This window comes from Bolinopsis microptera, chromosome 9, assembly GCF_026151205.1.
Source record: "Bolinopsis microptera isolate Bmic1 chromosome 9, MBARI_Bmic_1.0, whole genome shotgun sequence".
NCBI lineage: Eukaryota > Metazoa > Ctenophora > Tentaculata > Lobata > Bolinopsidae > Bolinopsis > Bolinopsis microptera.
This window is the reverse complement of record NC_087080.1, coordinates 15,793,290-15,812,916: the sequence shown is the minus strand read 5'-3', so window position 1 is coordinate 15,812,916 and position 19,627 is coordinate 15,793,290. Positions and strand designations below refer to the sequence as shown.

At 37.5% G+C, this 19,627-nt stretch overlaps 1 protein-coding gene across 1 annotated transcript; it reads right to left on the bottom strand.

The window, feature by feature from the left end:
- Nucleotides 1-11,024: 11,024 nt before the first annotated feature.
- Nucleotides 11,025-15,608, bottom strand: LOC134820794 (uncharacterized). Its single transcript, XM_063831422.1, has 7 exons — nt 15,340-15,608; nt 14,929-15,159; nt 14,430-14,549; nt 12,915-13,040; nt 12,267-12,770; nt 11,999-12,137; nt 11,025-11,833 (listed from the first exon to the last, which is right to left on the bottom strand). The coding sequence occupies exons 1-7, from the start codon at nt 15,604-15,606 to the stop codon at nt 11,634-11,636; spliced, it is 1,587 nt and encodes a 528-aa protein (XP_063687492.1). The 5' UTR covers nt 15,607-15,608; the 3' UTR covers nt 11,025-11,633.
- Between the last annotated feature and the right edge of the window lie 4,019 nt (nt 15,609-19,627).

Here is a 19,627-nt window from a genome sequence, read left to right as displayed (position 1 = left end):
CCCCGCCAGTCATAGCTTCATCAGAGGGGATACTAACGGTCATATTGAATACTGGACAGTATCCAAGAAACCCGGCAGACTTTATGCAGACTTTATGCAGACTTTATGCAGACTTTATGCAGACTTTATGCTGACTTTATGCAGACTTTATACATAACCCTGACCTTAACCTTTACTCTCACTCAATATTGTTGAAGTTGTCTACCCTAATGTCTACCCTGATGTCTACCCTGATGTCTACCCTAATGTCTACCCTGATGTCTACCCTAATGTCTACCCTAATGTCTACCCTGATGTCTACCCTAATGTCTACCCTAATGTCTACCCCTATTGGTTGAGGTTCTTGGATACTGCCTGGTATTGTTGAGTGTTGACACTACAAATTAAACTGCACACAAATAAACTAGTCACTGTTGCGGTGGAGAACACTTAGCGCAATGTACAATTGTGTTAGGTTAGCCGGATAGCAATTATGGGAATCGTATATTACGATAACTATGCGGTACAGCAAATGCACAAGGAACTGCAAGTACGGTAGTAGAGCGGTACAGGTAGAACTGATAGGAAAAGCCGCCAGGATTTTTAGAAAAGTAACGTCAGTAAAGCATTACACCCATTAGCCTTGATGTTGTCATGGCAACAGTAATCACTGGCCATAAAGCGTCGGTGGACAAAGGGGAAGTTTTGTCTTTAGCCAAGATGTCGCAGCGATTAGAAAATGTGAATTGCCTAAATGAACTAAGGCCTCGGCAGATACGTAACGCTGTTCATAATTAGGAAATTGGAATTTTATCTCGGATCATCTTCGGGATCGGGTATGGTATCATTCATCATAATTACGCTTTATGCGCATTTGCAGTTGGAAATGGCGTGCTATAACCTCGTATGGGATATCTGTGTCACACCGGGCAGTATCTGTACATTTCCAGTGATCACAGTTTAAAGTTGGCGTCTAACTAGTCCGGCTAGGAACGGCCACATTATATGATATAATTGTGCAGGTGAAATGTGTCACCAGGAAGCCAAACCTAGGCTAACATGACGCCATCTTCTAATGTCAACATTATTAAAGACGGTACAAACTCAGTGAACCAAAAAGGAAAGATTGGATTGTTGTACATTCAAGAATTGAGCCGATACTTTTTCCCCCTTTTCAATACAATCAACAATATAAGAAGTTGAATTCACATAATATATATAATATTCACATAATATTCACATAATATATATAGTGGCAACTAAATTGAGTATTTTCCTGTCTTTTCAGTGGTTGCATTTACGTAAGTCTGGTCAATACGTAGCGGTAATAACTGATTATAAAGTTGAACCATATTGCATAAGACGTGTTTACCAGCTTAAACTTCCAGCTCATTCATCATATTAGTCGTAAAGACTGCATTTTTAGGACAAAATTTACAGCTGGCTTGAGAAATCATCAATCGTTTACAAATGTTCAAACCTCTTTTCCATGAACGAATGAAGTTTAAATGCACAATTAAACTTTTGGTCTGACATTTGACAAGTCGAAAATGGGAAACAGTGCGTCTACCAAGCATCCACCTCTGTTTTATTACAATAATACACATATCCAAAGGCAATAGCGATGCGTTTGACTTCTTTTAATCTATTCTTGGATCAATTACCATCATATTGGTACCTATTTAATGCGTGGCCTACGCAAAATGCTGATTGCTGACGGCCATGCACCGATTAAATGGCCTAATAGACGCTTGCATAATAGTTTGGCCTAATAGATATTTTAATATAGTAAAACCCCGAAATACCGCAAACCCCGCAATTTCCTTCCCCCAAATTAGGAATTAACATACAAATTCACTAATGTGATGTTTTCTTAATTTTTTTGCCATAGATTTTCGCAAATAAAGTGAAGTGATGGAAAGGGATAGTATGATCGATATTAAAAAGTTCACAAATCACAAATTTGCGCCATTTTAATCATCGATGGACTATCCTCTACAGTGTGGATAGGGTTCCTGTTATGTCTATGATAACAACATTTCGAACATAGCGGAACTTTTGCCAACTTATATGAAATTCAGAAGAATTTAAACATTTACAAATGACAATCTTAAAGTTCACCAATTTAAGTCTCGACAATTCTAACAGCCCGCCACAGGGAACCAGACTGTCACGTGATTAATACTGTTTTGGGTGGGATAGTTCCTGCTTTTATAACTATCATGACCTGAATCATCTTCTAGTTCTGGCTTCTTGAATGTTCTTGTCGTTTTTTTGTTGAGTGGAACCAGTTGTAAATTTTACTCCCGGCATCTCGCCTGGAATTTAAATTAATTTTCGTAGTAATCATAACATAACATTGATATTACATAACTGAATAGCCATGAACAATATTACAGCTTATAACCACTTCATTGTAATGGCGTAATGATGATATGCTCTCACTTGTAAAAGCCTACCAATTAAACCTGCAATATAACATACGAGTTTTAAAGCTTATTTTATTGCTTGTATGGCGTATAAGTGATTTAAATCATACCTGATACCAAAATTATGAGCCCTTATAAAATGAATAAATGCAAGAGACAGTGATTCGGCTAAGCAGATCATAAATCTATCAAAATTTGATTTTATTCGTTACATGTATATTGTATAACCATCCTGAGAATTGTTCTTGTACATGAGGCTCTGTCACAGAGTCTGTGGTCATTGGTTTAATGAACTTTCGGAGGATTTCATTATGGTGGTTTGTGGCGTGGCATATAATTGCCTTTGTATGGCAAAAGTTTACTTTTGAGTAGTCTGTACAAATAAATTACAAAATGAAGACTCGCAACGAACAAAGCGTTACAATTGTAACATATAAAGTTGCGTTATACTTATATGCATAGTATTTATAATAACGGCTCAACCAAGATGTGTTATCAACAAATCATTGTGTCTCCGCTACACAAAGAAAAATAGGGAAGCTGGTAACAAGTGAAGCGAATGTATACATCAAAATTTGTAAGCAGATGAGTACAACAATGCACGCTCACTATGAAATCAGGAAACTTCAATAGAATAGGGAAATACGCTCAGCCGGCTGACGGTGTGAAATTTTACCTTGCGAAATTCTTGTTACTCATATCGACAGATTCACGAGTTACATTAGTAAAGACTGCCGATGGTAAGCAACAAGACAATTCAGAAATAATTTCGTGAGAATTGTTGAAGTTTTTTGTTTAGAAGTAAAATCGTCTCATCTATTCAGTTTATAACGTAATTATAATGACTTAATTAATGATAATGACTTAAACGCTTCCCGTGCTTGATAATCTGTAATTTAATTTCGAGCTGAATATTGGGATATCAGAAACAAGTATTGTTACTATGTTAGCACTTTAGGTTTATATTAAAATGTAGATTTAGCAAACGACAAACAAAGGCAACAGAAACTGAGAAACTAATCGAGAACGGTTAAAAGAAATAAATAACCATAAGCCAAATCAGCCCTTCTTCAAACATTATATCAGTGCAATAATTTAAATACAAACTTACCTCCGAGCAAGTTTAAATATCTTATTGAAGTACGACTACAACAGAAAACAAGTGCTAAACCGTAAAGCGGCCATACAACCAGAGAATCACAAATAAAGAAAACTGAACCTTTCTCCGCAAGAAAGCAGTTAATTCGTGGAGTGGGTGTACACACGAGTACGCAACCGCTATTATAATGCAAATCCAGTATATTTTAAACACAACTGCCAGAAGGGTCAAAGGGTCAGGATGCTAAGCACAGACACTTCGGGTCGGAGAGTGAGGTAACCCTCTATCTTCGTCTCACATTAGTCTTTATGTTCTGTTATGTGGTTCTGCACTTTTCAGCGGGACTAATGACTAGATCTTTTAGTTTGAATCGAAATTTTAAAACTAAGATGAGATTATGTTGGCAGTCCGAACCTGCTTGCTGAGGTATTGTACGACGCTTTTATCTGTCCTCTTGCTGGATTGGTCTGTGCCTTGAATTTCGATTTGCATGTTTCTTCACGCCAACAAAACAATACAGAAAAGTCGTAATTGTAACCATGATCTAAAATTTAAACGATGGAACCTTGGAAGGAAACATAGCAAGATGGGCTTTGAGCATCAGTAAGCAAGCCTACTACCTCTCCCTGGAGCATCAAGTTACTAACGATCAAGGGGAAAAATACATAATCGAGTAGCCGCGTGCTTGTGTGTTATGTTTACTGAGAAGCACATATTATGTGGTGGGTAGATGTACTCACATAGTTAATACTAATACTTTCTGCTGCAAGTGTCTCAGCGCAGAACCCAACCGCGCGTGTGTGTGTGTGTGTGTTAATGTATGGGGTAATGTGATAATAGCACTGGAGAGTTTCCCGGGACCAGGATCATTAGCGAGCCCCATTAGCCAGGCAGGACTGTTGGATATTGTGTGTTTTCTGTTAAAGAGAAAAGGGAGAGGGGAGGGAAAGAGTGGTGGCGAGGGGGAGGGAGAGAGAGGGTAGATCCTCGCCGTGGGTGGTAACATCATGTTAGGAAGAGAGAGAAAGAGAGAAAGAGAGAGAGGTTAAAGCATCCTCCAAAAGTAAAAGCAAATAGACAAGACACAGTGATAAGCTTCCTGGGAAGCTTCTAGAAATTTATAGCATTAGTCATTATGAACTTGACTACCGTCGGGAACTGACGTCACCTTTGCTCGATTAGGCAAGTCTTGAAGGGAAGTGAACGAGATTCATTACATGGATCAGTTATTATATCGTGAGCCTTGTAGGTATAACTAAGAGTAGGAAGCTCTCTCCCTCCCTGATTCTCACAAGTACTTACCATAAGTACAATACACCGAATGTATACCACTTTAAAATTTAAATGCCGCCAAGTACCTGTATCTAACTATATATAAAGCGAGACGATATATATCGTATATATACGATATATATCGTCTCGTATATATGTACATATATATGTATATATGTTTATATATATGTTTATATATATGTTTATCCGTACCGTTTTGCTGACACCACGGCATCAACGTTAACGCGACTTTCCGCAAAAACCGTAAAAGATATACAACTGAAAATTTTTTGACTGGGTCAAATGCTTTAATTAATGGCCTCCAAATCAGCATGAAAAAATAAAAAATAGGCCAAGAAATAGGATTTTTAGAGCCCAAAATTTGGACCCCCAAGTGATGTCAAAAACGCGAATTAAATAGGTAATAATTATTTTAGTCTCTTGAGTGTGATATCAAAGATACTGTTATTTGGCTATCACCCAAAATATATCTTTTGTGACATTGTCATGTGCATTGTGTAAGGAGATCAATTAAAGATTCTGTGATATTGTGGCTGATGTTACGAGGTTGATCTTAACTAGCTTTTACCTCATATCTAAAGATACAAACTAAAAGTAAAGCACTTAACAAATAATGCTGTTCCATCTTGTACAAATACAGAATGGAGACAGAGAAGGCAGAATTATTATCAATGTTACCAATACGGCAATACTATCCTGGATATCAATGAAATAAAGCAAGACAGCGTTCTTGCATGAGCGCAATGCTGCAATCCTGGGTAGAAAAGTATCGATTTCATCCATGAACCGATACTGAGCACTGTTGCAAGCCTGCATATCTCCCTAAAGCAGATAATATACCCCAGTAGAGGAGATCCTAAACACTCTTAACGAGCCCTGGTAAATTGTGTCTTTAAATGACTAATTAGTCAGTACAAACAGAGATAAATGTTTATTGCTGGTACCCGGCAGGCTGTTTTCCAGAGCCTAGGTACTTCACATCAATCAAATACAAGCAATCAGTAATATCCATCGTATTATTATTATGCGATCTCAAGAGTAACTAGTAACTACTGGTATCTTCTCTATTATGTGATCTCAAGAATAACTAGTAACTACTGGTATCTTCTCTATTATGCGATCTCAAGAGTAACTAGTAACTACTGGTATCTTCTCTATTATGCGATCTCAAGAATAACTAGTAACTACTGGTATCTTCTCTATTATGCGATCTCAAGAATAACTAGTAACTACTGGTATCTTCTCTATTATGCGATCTCAAGAATAACTAGTAACTACTGGTATCTTCTCTATTATGCGATCTCAAGAGTAACTAGTAACTACTGGTATCTTCTCTATTATGCGATCTCAAGAATAACTAGTAACTACTGGTATCTTCTCTATTATGCGATCTCAAGAATAACTAGTAACTACTGGTATCTTCTCTATTATGCGATCTCAAGAATAACTAGTAACTACTGGTATCTTCTCTATTATGCGATCTCAAGAATAACTAGTAACTACTGGTATCTTCTCTATTATGCGATCTCAAGAATAACTAGTAACTACTGGTATCTTCTCTATTATGCGATCTCAAGAATAACTAGTAACTACTGGTATCTTCTCTATTATGTGATCTCAAGAATAACTAGTAACTACTGGTATCTTCTCTATTATGCGATCTCAAGAATAACTAGTAACTACTGGTATCTTCTCTATTATGCGATCTCAAGAATAACTAGTAACTACTGGTATCTTCTCTATTATGCGATCTCAAGAATAACTAGTAACTACTGGTATCTTCTCTATTATGCGATCTCAAGAATAACTAGTAACTACTGGTATCTTCTCTATTATGCGATCTCAAGAATAACTAGTAACTACTGGTATCTTCTCTATTATGCGATCTCAAGAATAACTAGTAACTACTGGTATCTTCTCTATTATGCGATCTCAAGAATAACTAGTAACTACTGGTATCTTCTCTATTATGCGATCTCAAGAATAACTAGTAACTACTGGTATCTTCTCTATTATGTGATCTCAAGAATAACTAGTAACTACTGGTATCTTCTCTATTATGCGATCTCAAGAATAACTAGTAACTACTGGTATCTTCTCTATTATGCGATCTCAAGAATAACTAGTAACTACTGGTATCTTCTCTATTATGTGATCTCAAGAATAACTAGTAACTACTGGTATCTTCTCTATTATGCGATCTCAAGAATAACTAGTAACTACTGGTATCTTCTCTATTATGCGATCTCAAGAATAACTAGTAACTACTGGTATCTTCTCTATTATGTGATCTCAAGAATAACTAGTAACTACTGGTATCTTCTCTCAGCCCGGGTTACAATCACTACCACATTATAACAGTACTGACCAGTGACCAGTGACCAAAGTAAGATAACAGTGCATTTCTATTGCTCAGATGAACAGTAACTTTGGTCCAGACTCCAGAGGATTAAAACTAGGTTTAGAGTATTAAAACCAGTACAGCTATAAAAAGAAAAAATTGGACAATGATTGGTAAAAAAATATGATATCCATAGCTTCTAAGGAATTGTTCAAGTGATTAAAATCGTTTCCTCGTAAGTAGTTAGCTTAGTAGTAAGCTAATCCAATACAAGCAAGCTAATCCAATACAAGTTTTCGTCCTATTTTTAGAAGACTATAAACTACAAATTATTCGGATATAATGAACATTCATCAAGAAATGTGTTTACTGCAAGAGATCATTCACATGTTAGGGGATGTGGGAAAGCTTATAGTTGATTACAAAGGGGCCTGGCAAGGGGCTTAAGTAAGCAACAAATTTAAATTTCCAACAAAAAATGTTTTGCCAAGATTCGAGATGTGACATGGGTATTTGGAATATAAGACCCCGATCTGTTAATAAAAAAGATTGTCAATGAAAATGTTAGGTGAGCCATGAGGGGGGGGGGGGGGGGTTGGTGATGGGGGGGGGGGGGGGGGGGCTTGTGATGGGGGGGGGGTGGGGGGTGGTGATGGGGGGCTGGTGATGGGGGGGGGGGGGGGTGGGGGGGGGGGAGGTGATGGAGGGGGGGGGGGGGGGGGGGGGGGGGGGGGGATTTCCTAAACCTGGCTACGTAATAATATGTGAACGATTCCAATGTTACACTAAACTGGTGAACTGTACCTTCTACAACCACAGTCGCTGACTCCCTAACTTCCTGTACCACCTTCTACTTGACAGCTGGTTCCACCCACAGTCATTGCATTTACATTAAGCCCCACCCTATTCCCTTAATAAGTTCCCTCTGGCAGTGTCAGTGTCTGGGAAGGTGTGACGATGACAAAACAACTCGCTTAAAATAGCGAGTCATTGGAGGATAGTGACATTTAATCAGTGGACTTATGCAATTCTGTTGGGTTGGGTGAGCTAAAATGATTACAAGGATATTATCAATCATGATTGACAAAATATGACGTCGGATTACTTTGAATGTTATAATGTCGCGTCAAAGTAGTAAATATTCGGCAAATTTTATCGAAGATAAGCTTAATGGCTTATCTCGAAATTCTGAGCCATTACAGCTTATTATAGCTTGTTCTTTAACTTGATTTTACAGACGAATCTAAAGATTTGCGTCAGAAAAGTAGGAGTGGCAATGTCGGGATAAAAACTGAAAATTCTGTAGAATAGCTAACTACAAGTATTAAAAAATAATCTGACGAATGCCAACCGACCAGCACCCTACTTCCACTTTAATGTGGAACCAAAGCTAAACGTAATTATTTGCAGGAATGTCGGATGTGTTATCCATTATCTGGCTCAAACAGGAATGAACGATCCTGAGTGTCCCCGGACATGTTATATGACCACGTGCTAGTCGAACACTACATCCCCACCCAATTTAACCATAGAGTTTCTAGAGAGGGGATATGTATCCACGGATAATTATTTGGATCAAAGGCATTGTCAAATTTAGATTGAACGAGTACACAATGTAGAAATAATGGGCAATTAAATGAATTTTGACAAATCGCCGAGACTTGACAAACAATTATTAAATTCTGGCTGCTAGATTAGATATGATTGAAAGGAAAATGTGACAAATATAAATAGACAGATGCAAAGAGATATTGAATGTGGTGTACAGAAAGCTAAAATGTTGCTAAAATGTTGCTAAGAGATATATCTCTTAGCAACATTTTAGCAACATTTAAGTTATATATAACTTAAATGTTGCTAACAGAAATAAGTGATAACTTAAATATTGCTAACAGCTAAAACTTAAATGTTGCTAACAGATATAACTTAAATGTTGCTAACAGATAAAACTTAAATGTTGCTAACAGATATACCGTAAGTAATAACTTAAATGTTGCTAACAGATATAAGTTAAATGTTGCTAACAGACATAAGTTAAATGTTGCTAACACTGACAGAGAGCTAAAAGTAAAAGGGAGGTAGCCAGAATGCGGCCAAGAGCAAACATTAGGCCACGCCGCTTTACTTGCATAATCGACTGTAAGTATTTTTGGCTGTAATGATTTGGATTATGCTATATAAAGTGCAACAACCCATTTTCTGTTCGGTGTATCAATCTGAGTGAGTGTGGTTTGAGTATTTCTCGAAGATTCAAGAACAAACTCCAAAACAATGATCGATGATATTCGAGAAAGTTATCTAACAATGAGGCCACTATCACATTGAAGGCATGTGATACCTGTGATGGCATGGCATAACATTACTCGTGTCCACATGGCCTGGGTATTACGGGTATTATCCCGCATCTGTGCGTCGTTTATGGCGAGTGAGCCCGACTAAGCCGATACGGAGGGTGGATAAGTTTTACTGTTTTGTCAAAGGAAATCTGATTCTAAAAACTTATTACAACACTACAAATCTATTACGTTTATTGAGGAAACGATGTAACAGAGTCGATATGTTTTAATGTTGCCATAGGGTGGCAACTGGCAAGACCGCATTCATCGTAGTCCAATAGTTTCACTGCATCCTAATATATAAAGCTATGAGCTACAGAGCTACAGAGCTACAGAGCTACAGAGCTACAGAGCTACAGAGCTACAGAGCTACAGAGCTACAGAGCTACAGAGCTACAGAGCTACAGAGCTACAGAGCTACAGAGCTACAGAGCTACAGAGCTACAGAGCTACAGAGCTACAGAGCTACAGAGCTACAGAGCTACAGAGCTACAGAGCTACAGAGCTACAGAGCTACAGAGCTACAGAGCTACAGAGCTACAGAGCTACAGAGCTACAGAGCTACAGAGCTACAGAGCTACAGAGCTACAGAGCTACACGTGATGCCCAAATAAGGAGTGACACGTTTGTACAGAGCTGACATTCATCTTGGGCAGCACGACATGAGAGCGACTTACCCTGCTCGTTGGTCACGTGGTCACGTGGTCTTTTATCCCGATCAGTAACTTATCCTGCATGTTTTAGGGGTTTGTCATTGTTTGACGGTATTTAATTGTGGAGAGAGTTTTGACGATTTGGATACTGGTATGAAAGAACATTTTCAAATGTTATAACAAAAGACAAATTCAATATCTGCCCTTAAACAAATCCGTTGATTTAAAAGAAATAAGTATGTATTGGGAATCTCCTGCAGGTGTACTACTTACTTACTACTAAAAGTGTACTTCACACAATAGCTTTTACATATTCATATTCGCAGTCTCCGAAAGATTTCGAGAATACTAAGGATAAAGTTCAAAAACATTAGACGGACAAAAGGTGGAGGTACAATGCTCGATTGTTAACCATTGTTACCAACCAGCACGTGTATAATAGTGGGTACTTATCATGTCATGGTAAAATAAGGTCCTGACGGATATCTCTGTTTAATTATTCTACACAATTATCAGCTATGGAAAGTTTTATCAAAATGGTTGAAATGGCGTAAAGACAGCTACAGAGCTACAGAGCTACAGAGCTACAGAGCTACAGAGCTACAGAGCTACAGAGCTACAGAGCTACAGAGCTACAGAGCTACCGAGCTACAGAGCTACAGAGCTACCGAGCTACAGAGCTACAGAGCTACACGTGATGCCCAAATAAGGAGTGACACGTTTGTACAGAGCTGACATTCATCTTGGCAGCACGACAGGAGAGCGACTTACCCTGCTCGGTGATCACGTGATCACGTGGTCTTTTATCCCGATCAGTGACTTATCCTGCATGTTTTAGGGGTTTGTCATTGTTTGACGGTATTTAATTGTGGAGAGAGTTTTGACGATTTGGATACTGGTATGAAAGAACATTTTCAAATGTTATAACAAAAGACAAATTCAATATCTGCCCTTAAACAAATCCGTTGATTTAAAAGAAATAAGTATGTATTGGGAATCTCCTGCAGGTGTACTACTTACTTACTACTAAAAGTGTACTTCACACAATAGCTTTTACATATTCATATTCGCAGTCTCCGAAAGATTTCGAGAATACTAAGGATAAAGATCAAAAACATTAGACGGACAAAAGGTGGAGGTACAATGCTCGATTGTTAACCATTGTTACCAACCAGCACGTGTATAATAGTGGGTACTTATCATGTCATGATAAAATAAGGTCCTGACGGATATCTCTGTTTAATTATTCTACACAATTATCAGCTATGGAAAGTTTTATCAAAATGGTTGAAATGGCGTAAAGACAGCACAGTCAACCCTTGTTACACATATTTACACATTTAACAAATTCTGTGTCAACATATAAGTTGACCTAAATTTCAAAAAATGAAAAGCTACATAGATTGTTCCCTATCAGAAAAAAGACATCGTTCGTCTCAGGTCAATTCTGTATCGTGTCGTTAAAGCTTGAATTTCTCGGTCACGTGTGACCAAATACATTGTTTATGAAGAAGAAGATGACTGTTCGGAGTTTTCTTTGCTCTTCTTGTAGTTGCACTGGAGATAAAAGTCAGACTCTCTGGAGACGCATGATTGGGAGGACTGCTGTCCCTCGTCGCTGGATGAGGACTGGGATATCGGTTGACAGGAAGAACTACTTTCGTTACTCTCCGAGTCAAATTTGCGGATTTTTCTTTCTTGTCCTGGAGAGTTTGCTATTAGTATATGGATTCCGGTGCTTAGGGTCATGCATTTTGAAACTAATTTAATTTAACCGGAAAAAGATTTGTGATCCGTCTTTCAGTTTGCGTTAATAAAGAATTGAACGTTGGAAAGCTATTCATGATCTGTTATCTAAATGTACGTACCTTGATGGCTTTCTTGCTCCTCTATAAACTCTGCTAATCTCTTATTGTTATCATTGGAATCATTCTGGGGCAAATCCTCTTTTCTGTACTCTTTCTTTAGATCGTCTTTTTCCCACGAAGTTTCGTGTTGGTATGAGTTCTGAAAGGAAGGCTTATTAGTCGAACTGGTTTAACAAACATAGGATATCAACAATTCACTAGGAAAAACTTAAACTTGAAATCACAGGTTTTCCCTTCTTAATTTTAAAATATAATCGATTTAACTTACATCTTGTCGCTCGGAAGTGCCATAGCCAGAATCGTCAGCTCCAGAATCTCCACTGTGATTTTGGGGAGAAACTCTGTTGTTGCTGGAGACACTTGTAGTCTGGGGCTGAGAAGTAGCAGTGGGTGAGGTTGTGGTGACCACGTTAGGGCAGTACTCCCCGCCAACACTGCAGCTGCTGTACTGCTCCACTTCCATTGGCCTACTCCTGTCGTACTGCTCTGCTGTCCTTGCAATGGACTTGGAGTCTGGAGTTTGACATCTGAATGTGGTTTGGAGTCGGACTCTGTTTCCGGTAGCGGTGAAACTCCGGGGAGATAATCTCGGGGTGTTGTTGATATCGAGCCATCCTTGTTGAGGGTTTCTGCATCTTAGTCTGGTTAAATCTTTGTTGTGATCAAGTAGATGAGGAGGCACAACTCTCTTCCTTTTGATTTTTGGAGAGGAGTGCACGTGTGCAGTAGTTCGGGCGTTTTCGTTAATCGTGGAAGTGAAGTGAAGGAAATCCTGAGAATGATAATTTTGTTAGAGCTTTATAATCATTGACTTCGAAACTACATTTTAAAATTGGGGAGTAGTAATTCAATTCGAATGCCAAAATTTTATTTGAAAATAGTACAAATATAAACATATTAAATAGTTAATATTTACCTCAACTGAATCAGAATGAGGAGAAGTCACTTGATTTTCCTGTTCTGTGAAGCTTCTGGACAGTTTCATAACTTCAGAATTCTTGACATCCTTTGCAGGAGACTTGTTCACACATCGCTCTATAGTCTGAAAATTAAAAATCGGTAAGAAATTGAACACCCTATGATATCTATTATTTCCTCCAGTATTGGAATATACGGCTGTGACTGTAGCTTTTATAATTTATTTGTTTACACATATTCGGATTGGTATGTGCCATGTGGTACATGAGAAGATAGTTGTTGGGTTCCGAACATACGATGATACCCGTATTGATAACTGACCAAATGATGAAAACTAACCATGAGTTTTCTGGAAATTACCAGTCAGCAACGGATAAGTTTTGTTGCAATATCCGCATTGACATCATTAACATAACAGCTAAGTGAAGATAACCACAAAATAGACCCTTCGCAGAGGCTGTTACATTACCAGCAGATAGTGTTAGTGTGTTACAGATAACTACAGCTAGTGTTACAGATAAGTGACCACATCCGACGAAAATGAATGGTCAAAATAAATATTTTTTCTCAAAAACTGATTGGAGTATTTAATTTTGTTTTGGCCTGATTAATATCACTACACTGAGCGAACGTTATAGTTCACACTATCCATACTCCTTGGAAAATCCTTGTATTAGACCATCTATGTGATTGAAAATTGTTCCACTTTTGACCAGTCATTTTGAGTGGATGTGGTTCCACCTAAGGTTAAACGCAGGTGTTCGGTTCATAACACTGATCATCTTACCAATCGGAAGTCCGTGCCTCGAATTGGTGGATCGGAAATATTATTTTCACTATCACGAATATAATCGTTATCTGGTGGTACGGAGCTATCACTCTGGGATTAAACTGTTAACGAGAAAAATATTCTGTTAGATCTTTATCTAAACTTGAAACGTATAGCCAGTTGATTTGCATCCATTCAATAAAAAACGGATTGAGATACAAAATTGGTCATATTTTTACCTTCGTATCGTGTCATGCGAAGCTAAGATCTTGACTATGGACAAATACAATGCCTTGGCTTGTATCTAAGTAGTTTGTAAGTCAGATCGGTTTACTAAAAGTTTAAGGCACATATTATGTCATGTGGGTATGTATCTGGGTTGATCTGATTTATAATCATAATGCTGTCTTCAGTTTCAGGCGAAACATCAGAACTTTATCTTTAGATTAGATTGAACGACTGACGTCGTTCTGCTTAACTACTTTTCAAGGTACTGCTTAAACCACGAATAAGCATTTATCATCAAACAGGTTTAAAGGATCTATTACATTTCTGACAGCTTGCACTTCAAAGGGAGATCCTTCAACAATGTTAACTGGAACAACTTATAAAGAGTTGCTGAATCAGGCGCAGGGTTTGATATTGTGCCAAGTTATTGTTACGTTTATAGTCAGGGAGCAATAAATTAAAGAGGAACCGGAAAACAATTTTTGATAAATAGTGCGTATTCAGGTAGAAACTTACTGCTCTGTTGTGTTTAGTCTTCTTTTTACAAGGTGCAGTTACGAGTATTGAGGAGTAGGGATTCTTGGATAGGATCAATGCAGTCTGTATGCACAGAACTCGCTCGTGATTCTTCATTCCCTGAAAATGAGGCAGGTTAGAATGAGAAGTTTCAACCACCCAAAATTTAATAACCACATTTAATTTGAAGGGTATATAATGAGTTAACTACTCTTTGACGTCAGCTGTGAAATTGTCGTTTAAATCAACTTGAATTTAGTCAAGCTCGATGCATTCTATCTAACCATATTCTGATAAACTTTAAACGGCTTTGCAGTTAAATGAATATGGAATAGTATTATAGTGGCCTGTTTATGTTCTGACAAATAATAATGCAACATTTATAATGTAATAATAACCGTTGCAGAACTGGATGTAAAGAATATCGTTTAAAAGCTGGATTTTAAGTTGGTTGCTCGACAAAGAAGCAAATAACGAAGAAAAAAGCAATGATTCTCACCTGAAACTGAGACCAGTAGATGGTGTGCTCCCAAAGATGCTTTGTTAGACAGACTTTGCTTTTGTACTTTTTGCAGCAAACGGGACAGGTGACATCCTGTTTTGTTTCGTTGTAGATACAAAGTCGGAGAATCTCAACTACATCCTGGAGAGTGAGTGTTCCGTCAAGGAGTGGTTTTGGTGTTCTGCGTAGGATGGGCGCTGCTCGGATGTGTCTGTAATCCAGGGGGCCCTGAGGAAGATTTTGAGTTACGGTACTGTTGTTGTAGGGAAGCTTTAATTGTGAATATTTAAAATGCTTCAATTGGTCATGGAGAAAGTCAGCTCATAAATCATTATCATATCAATATCAATCAAATCAAGGATTATGTCTGTCGATTGCATAATCTGACACCTTGTATCTCGTATTTACCTGAGGTTCATGATAAACAGGGAACTGAAGTGTGGGAGAAGTTCCCTGATGAAGAACAGGTAGAAAGACTCTCGGAGAATGGTAAGTAGGGGTAGGTTTATACAGGACTTGAGACAGTGGTGGGAAAAACAAGTCTGATTTTGTGGGCTGGTATTGGGGAGGTCTCAGTAGGACTTCGGATTGGAAGCCGTAAGTGAGGTGAGGGTATCGGGTACCGTAAGGTAGCTCCAGCCCAGAGGACACTCGGTTTTGCTGTTTCATCTGCATGACTAGCTATCGAGATTGATTGGTTATAATTGTGTTTCACGAGGCATAAGCCAAGTAATTCAGTGCAGCAAACAATTTATGATAATAAAATACATGTTTAAAGAGGCAATCAGCATGCTGGTGATCACCGTGATCAAGTGGTTTGCCATAAATTATAAGATGAGGTCACTCAATTTATCAGGTTATTAAGTTAACCAACCAGCTTTTGCGCAGTTATATCATACTATAAAAGTCACGCACTTTAAAGTGCCTTAAAGTGTTCTTCCCATGTCTGGCTTGCTTGGGAATTAAGGGATATAATCATTGGAAGGTTGAAGATGTGTGTGGTTTAACTAAGTGATTCCATCAGGACAAGTGTATTTTATCAGAGTTGGTAGGTAAATACTAGTTTGCAATTTTAAATTTAAATTTAATCCAATAAATTTAACCACTTTTAAGCATAAAATATTATAAATCTCGAGATAAACAAAATAAATGTAAAACTGATTGCAGTGCAAGTTTCGGATAATTTATGGCAAGTTCGTATTGCTTTAATTCAAGTTCGAGCCAATAATTAGCACTAATAAAGAAGGCTTTCTCTAAGAACATGCAAAAGCTTGGCTTACTTCGCAATATCAATATAGAAGGCTATAAAGTTAAACGCTGTTCTAACGTCTCAGGGCGTAAAGCGCCCAAATATTTCCAGGTCGCAACAGTTCACAATATATATAGCAGCCTTTTAAAGATGGTAAATGGTTAGTCTTGCGAGAACTAAGTAACCATCTCAATATTACTTGCCTTTATACGAAGTAAGAAAGATAGCACAAAATATCAGAAGATAAAGTTGAGGTCGAGGTGCAACACCAATGCTGCAACCAAACTGATATCAACAAGTGCGATTTAGATTGAAAATTGGCGGCGCTTAGCTTTATAAAAGAGCACTGTATCCACTAGCCGGCTGGGTAATTACAACGCAGGCAGGAGAGGAAGGTGAATGGGCAATCTGCCCATATTGGGAATTCATGCCTCTCTAAGCTTCCACCCTCACTAACGTCAGCGTGAGCCGCAATCCATCATATCACGTGCTGGCACAGTTTAACTTGTACCTACGTATTAACATCCACGGTTTGAAAAATACAGATATGAACCCTACTTGCATGTTCTCTCTCAATTCTGAACTAGTAAATCTGATTAAGAATAATAGTACGACAGTAAAAACAACGAACCCTGGATCTAAGAACGGATTGAGGGTAATGTTTATAAAGGGCGCTGCTTCATACCTGTGTGAGGTATGTGTCGCGTTACAGAACCTAGACGATCCGGCGCGTGACACGGTCATCTCAACCACCATTTAATATACCATGCGAGGGATATGAAGCGTTAATTATCATTTGGAGAGGTACAACTATGAACTACCATGTAAATATGTCCCCTTAATACTTGGCTATTAGGTGATGCGGATGTCTGCAGGTTTTTGTTGTTTATTTTTATCGATCAGTGTAGGCCGTAGGGTTGGAATTAGAAGATTCAAAGTTAACAAGGATGCGCCCCTTACATAAAATGTTCAATAATTTTACCAAAACAAACAAATTTCTGACATGGACAAGTAAATGAAAGAAATTATCACTAATTTTTCAAAAAAAGTATCGTCAAGGCCACCAGAGCAGAAAAAAAATCTCTTTACGACCAATAAGAAACTTCCACGTCAGAGTAATGGCCAATAAAAAGAGGAGCTTACACTTGACTTGTATAACAAATTGAGAAGCACAGTGCAGGGCTTAGCGTGCACCAAAGAGACAAGCACACCCTGCCTAAAATAGTTGGGAAATAAGCTAAATTATTTTTGCCATGCAGACCGTTATTTTCGTCATTCCTAGCTTCGACCCATGAGTCATGACATGTGTTGAGATCCTTTAATTTCATAATCTTTGAGATGCAACACGGTGATTGTTGTGCTGGTGCCAAAACGTTCGTATAACGGACATTTTGAATTTTCAACACCAAAAAATGCCGTCTGCAACGGAAATAGGTAAAAACGTCAGCACGTTAAAAATTTCTCGACATTTTAATGTCTTTTTGATGTGACGCATCAAATGATTCAACCAAATTTTTCACATTCATTTGACGATTGTCATGGTGACGGTTAAATTTGACGTGTCAAGAAATTATTTCAAAAATCTTTTGCATGATTAAAATATAAATATCCGATATCTACCCTAAAACTCTTAAAGCTGGTTAATCCTCTACAGCCCCACCCCACATAAATAAATATGTTATTCATTGTTCATGTTTACAGCTCATCATAACTCCACGTGATGCATTGAAAATCAGTCATTTCAGATTAGACATGTAACCGCACTCTTAGTTCTTAGATTCGTAACATTTGGCGAAATGCCGTTCACTAGAATTTTCTCAACATAACAGAACTGATGGCTTATATACTGATAGTGATAGGCAATCAGTGTATTAAGTTCAGATCTAATGATTTAGCTTGAAAGTCATATATAACCCCAAATATAATAACCATGAAATAGGAAAAAGACACCAATAGCTCAAAAATAACCATACAAATAACTTTTTAATGAAAACGTTTTAGGCATTTTAGAGGTTAATACATGTCATTTTAATATCTTACACTCAAATATTCAATTTCGTTTAATTAAATTGAATATTATATCATTTTATGACAATGACAGCGGAGCTATTAAATTTATATGTTAAACAGGTGATCTCAAATAAATATTACGACATACTTAAAGTTAAGGTAATACTGATATTCGGATATGACAATTTAAAGCCATGATTTTTTGAAAACTCGGGCAACCCAGTCATGTTCTGATTTTATGTTTGCAATGTTCTGGCTTGATTTTCTGAAGATGATATATTCTTTTGGACTCATCTAGTACTATTATAATTTAAATTACGTTACTAAACATACAAATTTGTATATACATTCAAACGTTGTAAAATGTAAAGTATAACGATATATTATGACAACCCTGTTATATGTGGTATCTTATAAGCTTGGTGCGGTGCTCTACAAAGAATCCAAATTTAATTCTCCATATTATTTGGCAAAATTAGACAGAAATCAGCTAAAAATACGCGGTCCTACGTGTTTCGTTACACTTATATAGAAACTCAACAAATATTACCAGCATGGGGAGGCTAAAAGCGCAATGAACGTCATCGTTTATTGTTCACTGATGTTTATATCGGAGACATGTGGCGTTGTTACTTTATTTGGGCTATATAAATATAAAACAAAATATAAATATAAAACAAAAAGTTTTCTTTAAACTTCCCCCGCTTCGATTAACGAAGATTTTATAATGAATGATTACTTTCTGATAACCATTTGAATTAAAAAGTCTCTGGTAAACCAGGACTCAGGAGGGTACGACGAGAGGGGCTGTGTTTGTGCAATAGAGAACTGCAAACAGAAGCCTTGTTTTATACGTTCTGATAACCATTTGCACGTTGTGGACGATCTTATAATCTATACCGACCACGAAGAAAACTTGACAATTCAACGGTGTCAATTAAGATTTGAAAATGAATAATCTCTTTCTGATGCAAAACCATTTGCTCATGTTGACTCGATTCTAATGACAATACCGATAAATCGATCAAATCGATTTATTCTCGACCCCCGGAGAACAATTTAACTAAAGGATAGGCACCTATAAATTCGGTAGTTGATATTCATTTCCATATCTAATTAGTTCAAAAGAAGGTGGAGCAAGCATGTCAAAGTTAGTTAATTTGTTCATTATTAGTTAACGGCCCTGCCTCTAGAAATTTAGCTTGTTGCAATTTCGATGAACTTATTTAACTTGGAGATTTAATACTTACGAGAGATTTAATCAGTGAAAACGACTGCATTTGCCTGGTAGAATTGTTATGTCTACAACTCTACAGACGGGTACATCTCTTAATGATATTTCTTTAATGTAGAAGCAGAGGGAAATTATTATTATTGTCAAAAATTATAGAATGAATGATTACTTTTCAGAAAGTTGAAACATCCCAAGAGACCTCC

Coding starts and splice junctions, on each gene's coding strand:
- LOC134820794 (XM_063831422.1), bottom strand. CDS start 15,606: ATGCAGATGAAACAGCAAAACCGAGTGTCCTCTGGGCTGGAGCTACCT. Junction 15,160..15,339: donor CTGTTTATCATGAACCTCAG/GTAAATACGAGA, acceptor AATCTTCCTCAG/GGCCCCCTGGATTACAGACA. Junction 11,834..11,998: donor GGAGCAAGAAAGCCATCAAG/GTACGTACATTT, acceptor CAAACTCTCCAG/GACAAGAAAGAAAAATCCGC.